Source organism: Haliaeetus albicilla, chromosome 2 (genome assembly GCF_947461875.1).
Source record: "Haliaeetus albicilla chromosome 2, bHalAlb1.1, whole genome shotgun sequence".
In the NCBI taxonomy this organism is placed as follows: Eukaryota; Metazoa; Chordata; class Aves; order Accipitriformes; family Accipitridae; genus Haliaeetus; species Haliaeetus albicilla.
In genome coordinates this window covers 34,018,392-34,031,264 of record NC_091484.1, presented here as the reverse complement: position 1 = coordinate 34,031,264, position 12,873 = coordinate 34,018,392, and the positions used below count along the sequence as shown (strand labels likewise).

Below are 12,873 nucleotides of genomic sequence, written 5' to 3'. Positions count from 1 at the left end.
GAAGATGGAGACAGTTTGCACTCAACTGATCAAGCTTTGATCAACACCTGGTCCGTACACACTGCTCCTTCTTGTGCTGTACGCTGCTGTTGCCAATTTCTGCTCACATACTAGGTGCAGCAAAAGAGGAATAACTGCTTCTGCTGGGGAGATCACTTCAACCAGCAGAGCAGACAATGGCACCTTAATCTTTCATTTCTAAATCCCAAAGAGCATTCTTACCCTATTACAAAAGGGGGTGAAAGTCTCAGTCAAAATCTAGTGACCTGATTTGGTCAAAAGCATCATCAACTTTAAGACAGTTGTGTGAGCAGATTAGAAAGATGTTGGAGCAGCAATGAAGTAAGAGCCTGACATCTCATCAAAGCAAGGCTTCTAGATAGAATAGCATCTCTTATTAGACCAGCTAATAACTGGGGAAAGGGGGAAGAACAACAACTCAAAGTTTAAAGGAACATAAGTTTTTCTTCAGATCTCCACACACTTGGGAAAACATACCTTTTTTTTTTTTTAGTGAAGGCAGCCCTTTTAGTATGTTCTTAGTTTGAGATACCTTATGTCAACATGGGAACAATCCTAGCTGAGACAGTTTCCTGCTTTCACACATTATTAGAAGCTGTAGATACACATTTAAAAGCAACGATGACGACATCTATTTACCTTTTTACCCATTCACTGAATGGCACTGGTTCGCTAAAGGGTTGCACAAGCACCAGAGTAAAAAAAAAACCCACCAACATTCTCATGCAGAACTATATGGGTAGGACCTGAATACAGAGCAAGACTGCTTTTTGAGACCTGTTAAATGGGAAGCGCCATTTAAAAAAAAATCTCACCTTCAGTTCAATTCAAGTATGGCTTGACATACAATATACACAGTGAAGAACTCTGCAGAGATCTACCTCTCCTCCACCTTCACACCCCTGGCATACAATTTTAAGATAATATGTTAGCTATGGTGCTATGTTAATGCCCTCCCCAAAATAATCAGGTTTTAGACAAAACTTTTAGATATTGTAATAATTGTACTGCTGGATAGTTTAACCAGATAAAGGAGCAGGTTTTGTATGCAAAACTACTTCGCTTGGGCCAACAACTCAGCATACATTTTCAGCTATATTTCCTTATCACAGCTCAGAACTCAGGTGCCAGTGCCAATTCTAGATTTGAGACTCTTAACTGAAGGAACATAGGGAAGCAAAGGGTTACAAAAACCTACCTTTAGAAGAGCAGATTTAAACAAGAATTTATTTTTCACAATTTTTTACTACTCTTAGTAATTAGCAGTTGAAGGCTTTATGGACACTTACTTCTCCTCTCCTCCCTGCCAAGGGTCATCTAATTTGCTCTCTTCAGAAAATTGGTGGAGAAGTAGAATTTAGGCCTGACATGCTGCCTGCATTTAGCACACTTATAACTTGTAAAATTCAAATCATTATGGTAAAGGAAGGCACACTCATATACTGGAGTGGCCAGAATCAAGGTCTCTATCAAAAGCACAGTGAAGATCTCAAGATACAATTAGCCTTTAAATTGGGCACTAGTAACTTGAAATTGCCATTGCTATAACAAGACTAAAATGAGAGAGATGAGGACTTTTAAAAGCACTAGTAGCTAGCTGCAGTAGAAAATATTTTATTGTTTTTTAAAGCCATCAAATAATGTTGATCAGGAAAGGACTGTTCAAGCAGGATTCCCAGAACCATGACAACCAGGGCTGTGTATACGGAACTTCCTTACATAACATGAAGTCACTGCCATAGAAACCAAACTACATCATTAGCTGTCTGTGCTACGCCTGTCTTAAACACAGGGCAAACATCTGTTATGTTCAAGTTTGTACACTGCACAACGGACATCCATATTCATCTGCTTAACCACCGAGCTGGGCTTCACAATTTCATTAGCCGTTTATTGCTTTCTGAAGTTCCCGATTTACTCTTAAAATAAGCACTACAGATTTCAGACAGTTACAATTTATGTGACATAGGGTATCCTTATAGCTTGATATTTGCTCAATTTTCTACCATTCCTCAGAAGTCAGACACTTGTTACGCTTTATATATGCTACGTGAATTTGTGATTTTAAGCAGCTAAAAATCCATACTCATTTTGGAATAGACACATTCGCATTTAACTATGTAATGTAAATTGAGTCTTCTTATTAAAGTCATTATTTCAGACCTTGGTGGGAAAAAGACTTTTTTTCCTCCCAACTTAAATGTAGAACTGCTTAACAGTTTACACAGTGTAAACTCAGTTTACACAGTGTTTACTCAGTTGATAAGACAGATCTTTCTACAGAAAGTCTGCTTCTTCAGAAGTTATTTGTAATATTGAGTAAATTTAGTCAGGTTTTACACATTTCTGATTGCAATGTTTACTATAACAGCTCAACATTACAGTTATCTTCTACTAGAAGCCACTTAAGCAAAAAGAAAACAAATCAACTTTTATGGAGATGACAAATGTTTACATGTTTATTTTGCCACTGCAGAGGTATCAACGGACTGTGGATAAATGAAGGATGGAAATGGACCACAATTTCCAGCATCGTGGGCACTTACTCTAACCACTATTTTAAGACATTCTCTTTAATGTCATCAACACTGCTGCTACAACCTCTTCAGAGCAGATTTGTGGAAGAAAGCCCAATCCATAGAAACCTGTTGAAGACAAGCCTTGAAAGAGACTCAACACATCAGCACTTCAATAGCAAGTTCTTCTATGCAAAGCTAATTAGCAAAATCTAATGTAAAGATCATCAGCATCTCTGCACTCTGGGCATGTTCAGGGCTAGGAAGCAACTGGGCAATTTGTGAAGACTGCTGTTTTGAACTCTGACATGAAACCCCATCATAAACCACTTTATTTGGATTGGAATTTATGGGTGGACCTTCACTGGGCTCAGGAGTAGGTACAGGCTGATAACTCGTGAGGGTAATAGTGGTAAGCATGGTTGTTACAAGTTGAAATTTAAGATCCTGTCTGCAGCTTAGGCTATGGAAAATAGAATGAACACTCAAATTTATAGCATAGCTTCACATAATTGTCTGAAGAGCCAAAACACAGTTTAAGAGTAAAAATTCATATGACAAGTCAAACACTGCAGAAAATGAGAACCCTATTAGAAACAATGATGAAAAATTACATACTATGGTATAAAAGGATAAAAGTTGGTATCATACTACAGAATTGTTTGAATGGTGCCTGTTATATTGCTGATATACTTGTGCTTCAAACAAAGAATAAGTATTTCCACCCTTGAATAAGGTAAAAAGCTTACAAAAGTTGCATCCCTTGCATAAAAAGTTAGTAGCAAAATAGCATAGAATAATTGTGTTAATAATTTCACCATTTCTGTGCATCAAGTATTTTTACACTACCACGTGCACAGACTGCTGGCAAATCTGGAAGATGCTCAGACTGGGCCAGTTGTAAAATTTGAAGAGTAGGGGTAAAGAACAAAGATTACTTTTTCATAGACACTCAATTTTTAGCTGATTGAACTAGTCTTCCATTCTTTAACTTTTAACAAAAAAGGCTTTAAGTAAACTTGTGTACTGACCTCTCTAGTTTTCAGAGATGCCATTGTCTGTTAATTCAGCTTTTTTTTTTTTTTGGTCTTTGTCAAATGAGAGTTATATTTCCCTTGCAGAAGGCTGAGGAAGAGATCATCCACAATCAATGCTAACACTTTCAAAATTAACAGGCAGAACTGGGTTTTCTCCTTGGTTTAAAGCACTACAAATCCAATTAAAATTACTATTAGAACACATAGCAGACAAGAGAATTAGGAAAAACCTTTTCCTTCCCTCATCCCTCCAAAAAAGAGCATAAATAGCAAATGGCATTTAGCAAATTATTTTCATAATTAGCTTATCTGTCTGATGAAACAGTCTGTTCTATATATTTTTATTTGACTAAGACATGATCATCAGTAACTAGTAGTATCTTTGGAAGCAATTCTTATTTTCATTCAATCTGGCAACTAGTACTTATTTTTCCCTGAAGACAATAGCATGGGGTTTGCTGGTTGCATAAAACTATTAAAATACAGACAAACAGTTGTTCTTTATTTTTTAGAAAATACTGCATCTCAAATTTCAGTAAGGATATTTTAACAAAAAAATACCACCATTGAAAGGTCTTACTGAACACATGCCACTGCCTTTATTCCAAAATAGCCTGTTTTACTCTGATTCATCAATTCTGCATTTAGAAATGCATTCTTTCTCCTTTGGTTTCTGTTGCTTAGCCACATTTCAGAAGTTACTGAATCTACATTAAAAACACAAACAAAACCAACATTTTCAGCATGAATTCCAATACTACTACTTGAGAAAATAATAAGCCAGGATAAAAAACAGTATTAATTAGTTACATGTAGAAGTAAGTTTTCCTCTTTATAAAACATGTTCTCAAAATCATTGGACATATCAAAGTCTATACAACACATACAGCTTATGTACATGTTTCACTGCAATGGTATTGGTTTTATTTTGTATGTAAGTACTAAAGAATTCTCTCCTGGTATCTAAGAAATCCTTCATATGTTCTGACTGACTATCTTTTCCTAAAGGTTTTAGCTGTACAATGTACAATTTGTACTTTATTTATAAAAATTAACATCTTAGTACAGCTTTACACATGAATGCAAAACTTATGCATCTGGTTTATAAATAAGTAATACACCATTGATTTAGGTCCCACCAGATCTGTGTTGCCAAATTAGTCAGCCATGGGCTGAACATAAGTAATCTGAATATTTGTTTGCAAGATACATGAAATGAAGCATCCCGGCTGTGGAGATGTATTTATCATAATGAAATCTTGCTCCACAACAGCCATCTGAAGTATTATGAAAACAGTTCTCCCATGTGATGACTAAGAAACATCCCTATACTTAAGTTACAGTTTAGCTGATATGGTAGTAACTGAAGACTATCTTGACAGCTTCTCCTCTGTGGTTTCACTTGGATAAATTCTTCTTTGATTCACCCAGCAGTTTACTGGTGAATGCATTAAAACTTGTGCATAAAGCAATCCAGAATGGAACATTAATTATACCTCATAAATATTAGCCAGCACAGATTTACTGAGAAGTCATCACAGACTCTCACCCTTCATTACAGCCCCATCACATCATAACTTCACTTCTGGCTCTGAATACAAGGCTCTGATACCTGTAACACAACACCCTCTATTTGAAGCATTAAAAGTATTTTCTTGTCAATAAGTAATTAGTTGGAGGGGAAAAAAGCAGAACCAAAGGATAGCATACTACATAAAAATTGGACTCCCTTTTCCTTAAAAATAAATTTTATGACCTGCATACAAACTGCCACAGAACATAAAAATAAATTCTTTGTTAACATGACATGAACATCCTCAAGACTGAAACTTTCTAAAAGTATTCTACAACCAATTCCTTACATTTGCCCCTTCTAAAAAGTATAAAAAGCTCACTTCTGATAATTTTTCAAATTTGACTTGGTTCTTCCAGCAGTGTGAGATACACAGCATAGCAGGGAGAAGGCAGAAAAGCGTGGCCACTAACACAGGTACACAGGAGAGCACAGCATGGAAACACACAAGGTACTCCCATCAATTCCTTCTGTTTTGCAAAAGGCATTCGAAGCTGAAAACTAGAGTGCACAATTCTCCTAGAAATGTACTGGCAATGATACTTGATGAATTTCAGTCAAATTAGTTTCTCTTACAAGTAAGGTGAAGATAAATGAGCTAGGCTGAGTTGATCTAACCTAAACTTGTAACACAACACAGGGGCAAGCCCTATCACCCTTCCCCAGGGCTCTACTCCACCCTGCATGCTCCCTTCACCTCCTTTGCACCAGCTCTTCCACTCAATGCTAAGGGAGCAAACACCTCTGCTAACCTGGCAGAAGTTAAGCCTGCAGAAGAGTTAACAGTTTTCTGTCAAGTTACTGATAAAATCAGTTCATCAAATGGTCAGCTATGCAATAGAATGCAGCACAAGAGAAGGGGTAGCTCTGCACTGACGCAAGCAAAACGGAAATGCTGGAAGCAGCCAAGTATTATACTTCTAGTTTTCTGCACCCTTACATCTTCAAGCTCATTCTATAGTATGTCTCACTATAGATCTTCTAAAGTGCTGCAATACAACATTAAAAGGGGAGATTTTCAAAACAAAACAATCAGTGAATCAGTCCTTTTGTAGGACTTCTTGCTTTTCATTTCTGACAAATTTGGCTATAATCTGATTTTGAGCATAGTGAATCTCCAAAATGCTGTCAGGTATGCTAAATGATTCAATACCATATATGGTTTGCAAGTATCTTACCATTTTATTTTTTTAACTCAAGTCTGTCAAATCTTATATTCAGCATATTTAGAGTGTAAAAGGTTACTGTACATACCCATTGGCCATTATGCTTACATTAGTCATTCAGTTTGTGAATAAACTGCTATACACATGCAGAAACATCAAAACTAGCTCCACACAGGCCAGATAGGGTCATCAGGGCTACTGAGCTATGCTCAAGCACCAGGTAAACATGGCTGAAGCTTTGAAAGACAAAACACACTCCAGCAACACTATACGCAAGTAAGCCGCCCTTGCAAATGCTTGATGCAAAAAGAAAACAAAAGAATTTGGGATCATTCCAACAGAGACAAAGTGGGTCTAAAGCAGTATCCATCTCGGGAAAGCCAAAGGTATGTATGACAAATCCTCCATTTCCCTTAATAATCAAAAAATGTATGACTAGATAATGAAGCCATGTATTCATTGTTATCTTACCGTATTGGCAGAAGATATCCAGGTCTGAGTTGTGCCAGAAAGCCATCATCTAATTACTAAAGCAATGGATGTTATCCAAGGGTTAGCCTCTGGAACTTCCACGAAGGCAGCAAGTTGGATTTGGACTACAAACTGCCAGTTGACTACTATTTGGTGCACTGAGCTACAGTAACCATAATATTCTTGTTAGTCACATCTTTTATGAGGAACACCTTGCCACCATTCTCTTGGTGTTTGCTGTGACGACAGACTGCAATGCTAAATAATTGTGACAGTACCTACAATGTTGTTTGTGTATTACAGTACAATTCTAGAGGCCTGTGCTCAACTGTGCTAAATAGACAATCCCAATCTTACAATCTGAATTTGCCCATTTCTCATCCCAAAAGGATGAATTTACCCTGCAAATGTTTCCATGCATCTACGAAATCACATACGGAATACCCAACTACAATAATAAAAACCAATTGAGAAGTGTCAATGTCTTCCAGAATTACTGTACCCTACAGCACACTTAATACTTTGTAGAGATGCCAAGCAGTTAAAATAGAATTTGCTCTCCTCCGAAAGAATCAACTAATCTGAAAAACTGTAATTAAACTTTATCACCTAGGAAAGAGGTGATTTCTATTTATTTAATGATCCAATCTCTATTGATGCTGGCAGAGCAAAAGGAAAAGCATTATCAGAAGCATACTTTATTCTCTCTCATCTGTAGTTATCCACTTTTCAATACTGCTGGAGTTCACTGGATTACACCACTGCTCTAGACACAACTGTCTGATCTAAAATAGTATGTCCATTTGCTTTACAAAGTGAACTTTATGTGCAACAACAGCCCTCTCGCTTTCCCCTGACTAAAACAAGTTTTAATTAACAGTCAAAAAACACATGGGAAACTACAAGCAACAGAACTTCTCATTATCTAACTCACTCAGCTTTTTGAAAAGCCCTGGGAACATATGATCATTGCCTAATATTCCTCTTGCATCATTTTAACTACATACAGGCTTAAACACAAAAGGAAATGAGACACCTAAATTAACTAGTCTCTTTTCAAGTGTGAAAGCTTTTAAGCAGCATCATAAAGGGGAGTTTAATCCCCAAACTAGCTGAAACAGTTACATTTTCATAGAACAAGCTTTTCCATTATATTTATTAAGCATATAACTTAATAAAAGATTTGCCCTGAGTATTTCAGATTTTTGTAGCACAAAAATGTAAAGTCTTTTCCTTCATATACTCATTCTAATATTATTCATAAGACATGAGAAAAGCCATGTTTGTGGCAAAGGTCTTTGGCAAAAAAAAAACAAACCCACAATACACCTTGATTTATTTTTCTTGCAATAATTTTTGCAAATATAACAACTATTTTGGATAAATGAAAACAGGTGTGGGGTTTTTAAAATATTATAATGAATGCAAGTGTACCTTAACATGCACTGAGTATAAGCAGGGCAATCCTTCTTAATTTGGCATTTTAGTAAATTGAATTGGTTTCAAGCGGTCAGATGCTCACAAAGGGGCAGAACCATGTAGTTGCACATGACCACCTTTCTCAAACAACTAGCTTTTAGATTGGTTCAGCTCTAATATAATTTCATCCTAACTGGCAAAAAAAATCTTTGCCATTGTCAGTCATTATTATTGCAATATTAATAGCCCTATTCAGCCAACAGCTGAATGAGTTCACAGCATTTCACCACTACTGCAGGCTAGATATACACCTTGCACATTACTAGCATCAAAATGTAATTGATTTAATTGCTCTTCTTTTGAAAATGTCTACTTCTGAATTTATACATACTTCCAGTCCACAAGTGTGACCTCATCTTAGTGTGAAACTTTAAAGGTTAAAAAAGGTTTACGCAAGCTGATTTGTCAGTTGCATAATTACATGGTTAGTGATAAATTTCCTAAACATATATTCTTTTAAGATTCTACATTTAAGACTCCACTTGGTGGAAGGAGGGCTTTAAAGAAGTCCCTAATATTTTTTTTTCCACAATCTTTGCATTTAAAATACACGAATAAGTTGTATTTAGAAAACTTACATAGTATATCTTACCTTTTTACCCACAGTTAGAAAAGGAAAATGCAGACTCTCCAAGGTCATCATCTTATTGGCAACTTGTAGTAAATTTTGGTATTTTTATTCTGTAACTATTGTACTGATAGTACTTTAGAGATTTTGTAGTCCATTACAAAGTCATGAAAACTGTGCCACTAAAAAAGTGAGAATATAAGCACTGCAATCTGTCAACTAGGATAGGAGTTCTAGCATGCAGTAATTGCGACAGCATACTGGGGAATAAGTAAGCAAAAACTAACCACTGACGTGTATTTAAATATTCTCAGAAATAAAACTTAACTAGCATCCTTAAACATCAGCTAGAAGAAATTCATTTTTTCTAGTTTTTCTACCGTTCACAGCAATCCACTCTATATTAGCCAGACCTCCTCCTCTATGAATCCATTCAACCATTTTCTTCTAGTACTGTTCAGAAGTTTACCTGCCTAATTGCTTACAAAGTCCTCTAAGAAACATTTTATGTGATGTCACCATTCTTACATTTATCATTAAGACATCCAAAGTGTGCTTTGTTAACTCTACAATTCAATTTTGACCATCTGGTCATAGTGCTCCTAAGAACTCCAGGAGAACTCAGGAGTTAGGATCTCTAGGTTGCCACTAATAAAACCAGGACCAACTCATCTAAAACATTTGACTCTAAATAGAAATAATTTCATCAAGCATCACTGTAGCATCAACATGGATTTGCAAAACCACAAATAGCAAAGACATCTAAAATTCCCAATTATAGCACACTTGAGAAAGTACTTTCAAGTCCAGAAATACCACAGTAAAATACCTATTCAAAGTTAGAAGCCACGAAGTGACATTCAAATGTTTAAGCAAAGACCATATGGTCTGCTAGCTAAAAATATTTATATTAAAAATAATGCAAGAATTTTAGTTCAACAGTGTGCAGGGATACCTTGTCAGCATACAAAATTAGCTGACTGTTTACCTCAGGTAAATTAGCAAAAAATTGGACAAGTCAGTCTTAATTTAAACCATCACTACAGCCACTACTATAACCATAGCAAAACACATACACAGCCATGTACAGAGTTCTAATGGGTATTAATAAGACTGTAAAAGAATCAGATACTGGGCACATAAGAACAAGAGGTATGTTGACTACAATAAGCTGTTTTTGAAGCATCATTTGGAATTATATGTACCTAAACTTGTTGGACAAGTGAATTCTATCTCAGTTAACAGATGCGAGCAAACTGTGTGACTACAGGACATTATTCAGTGACTCTATGAACTTTTACAGCTATTTAAAAAAAAAAACTCTAAAGTTACTTCTAAAAGCATATGCAGTAGACCTAACAGAGAAAATAAGAAGATTATCTGTAGTAGTCTGTCTAGCACACTCCACTTTCCAGCTAGAAACATGAAGACTAATTCACACATTACTACTTCTCTTAACCTTTTAAACAATTAGGAGCAACTGGGAACTCACCCCTACTTTCAGTTCTCAGACAGGAAAAGGGCGGAGAAGAGGAAGAGGCAGTTAAAGCTTTCCTTAATTTCCAGTCTCCTCCTTCGATAGCCAAGTTAGTACTTATTAAAAATGGAATCCTACCACCTAGCAGCAGAACATGTAAGCAGCCTGGTCTCACAATGTCATTCTTATATGGCTAAACTGTGCAAAGAAAATCACTGTGTGGTTGGAGTTTTTTGCAGGGGTGGGTGGGCAGGGGGATGATGTTAAAAATAAATTGAGAACAGGCACTTTTCTGAAAAAGGGATAGGTCCGCTAACAAAGCAAGTACAAACATACACATAGCATTCATATTATTGTTAATAGGAAAGTTAATTACAATGTGCACAATTGCATCATTTAATACAAAAAGATCTTTTAAGCACTTTTTGAGAATGTTTGAGTATCTCCTCCAAACAGAGCTGCTCCAGCATTAACTCATCCATAACTCATCCAGGTTATAATATTAATTTCTTGCCAATTAGCTAGCTTCCATATATGGCATTATCTTGAAACAGAAAACAGTGGTACAACATCATGGTACTTAAGTTTAGATTACTGGTTGAATTCAAAGAGGACATACCAACTGCTGGTGCATCATATTCATCCCCAAGTAAAATTTCAGGAGCAGAATATGCAAGAGATCCACAGCTTGTGGTGAGCTTCTTTCCAGGCTGGAATTTGTTGCTGAAGCCAAAATCAGTCAATTTCACAAGTCCTTGTTTTTCAAAGAATACAACATTCTCTGGTTTTAAGTCTCTATGAACTACATGCAGTTTATGGCAGTAGGATATAGCATGAACTATTTGAGCAAAATATTTTTTTGCCAGATCCTCATTCAGACCTTCTTCATGTTTCATGATGTAATCAAACATATCTCCTCCATCACCTAGCTCCAAGATAAGATAAAGCTTAGTCTGGGTGTCAATCACTTCATACAGCCGTACTATATTGGGATGCTGCACTAGTTTCATGCATCTAACTTCTTGAAAAAGATGTCCAGTAGCCAGAGTGTCCAGTTTGGTCTTGTCAATTACTTTTACTGCTACTTTTTCACCTGTGAAGACATGCCGAGCAAGTTTGACCACAGCAAAATGGCCTCTGCCCAAAGTTTTATCCAAGTCATACAATCCTGCAATTTTTCCATCATAACCTCGCTTGAAGCCTGCCATTCTGTTTCAGAAGATGAAATAATATTTAAGCTCTTTGGAAACGTGATCTTTTCATATAAGAGTATCTGATGCAAATAAATAGTCCATTGTCACTGCCAAGCATACCTAAAAATAAAGATACAAGTTTATATATTTGTATAAAAATAAGCAAAATTACTATCCTATAATTCTCCCAAAGTTACATTGGCACATTATTACAGATTATTTATTAAATTCTTTAGGGGTTTTTACAAAGGGTTTGATAAGCCATGCTTTAGTAACCAACAGATTTCTGAAATCACATTATCAGTATGCTTGAAGAAAGTGAATTTCAACAGTGCAATAATGAAAATTTCTCTGAAAATCAGTGGCATTCATGTTCTTGAGTCAGAAACCTTGCAAGCAACACTTGAAGCAGTTAGTGTTACAAGGACTGTTAAAATTGGCAAAGCTGAAATCTGTGACTTTTCCAGCTACATTAGAAATGCACTGGGCAGCACAGAATATTGACAAGAGGAACGTGCTTGATTTATCTTATTTTTGGCATATTCCTTCATGTTGCAGGATGAAACAGCTCTAATACAAAGTTCTGATGGCATGACTTTGGACTTTTACCTTCTCCCTTTTAACAGCTTCCTGTTCAGCAAAGCTCAGACTGACATACAAGACTTAATTTTGTAACACTAATTAGTTTGAGCATTATCAATCACTACTGTAATTACAACAAATGAACAGCTCTACAGGCTGAAATGAAACATTTGGGTTGGAGGTACTCTTAGTGCTAAATAAAATGTCTTGTTAAATATTTTGACTGGAGTTATAAAAACTGGTGATAAAAAGTTTGCATGTAGGCTGCATATGTTCAGCAGTCCTGGGAATGAGTCAGGAGAAGGGGAAGAAGAGTGGGAAGGAAGGGGAGAGAACTCAAGAGTTCAGCTTATTTATGCTGAACTCATGCTTACCAGTTAATTTGACATTTAAGCAAACAAGATTCAATTTATAAAACATTTATATTCAAACCTGGTTTTGAAGGTCTTATGTCCCATTGCCATTTTTTTCACACACAAAACATCCCAAAAACTTTTCCTGCATCTTTAACTTCGACTGATGTTTAAATAAAAATCTGTAGCTATCAAAAAGCTAACCATTTCTCCCACTTTGAGTGCTAAGTAGCTAGAAATAGGGAAATTAGATGGCTTGTTGCCAACTCAATAAAATACAGAAAACCTAGCTCTTTAGAATATATTTTCACAGTTCCAAAACTGAACTTCAAAAAGAAAATCTTTGAAAAGGAAGCTGGCAAACAAACAGCTTCTTACATTAGCTATTCTCAAGTCAACATGTAAGCATTAGATTAAAAACACTCCCTGCTAAACAA

The 12,873-nt window shown here is 36.1% G+C and overlaps 1 protein-coding gene across 2 annotated transcripts in view; it reads right to left on the bottom strand.

The window, feature by feature from the left end:
- The window catches only part of SNRK (SNF related kinase), a 41,253-nt gene that overhangs the window by 17,134 nt on the left and 11,246 nt on the right, over window positions 1–12,873 (bottom strand). For both annotated transcript variants that reach the window (XM_069770489.1, XM_069770494.1), the window contains exon 3: window positions 10,928–11,621. In XM_069770489.1, the coding sequence (XP_069626590.1) occupies window positions 10,928–11,516 (589 nt within the window). In that variant the 5' untranslated portion in view covers window positions 11,517–11,621. The remainder of the gene's footprint in view (window positions 1–10,927; window positions 11,622–12,873) is intronic.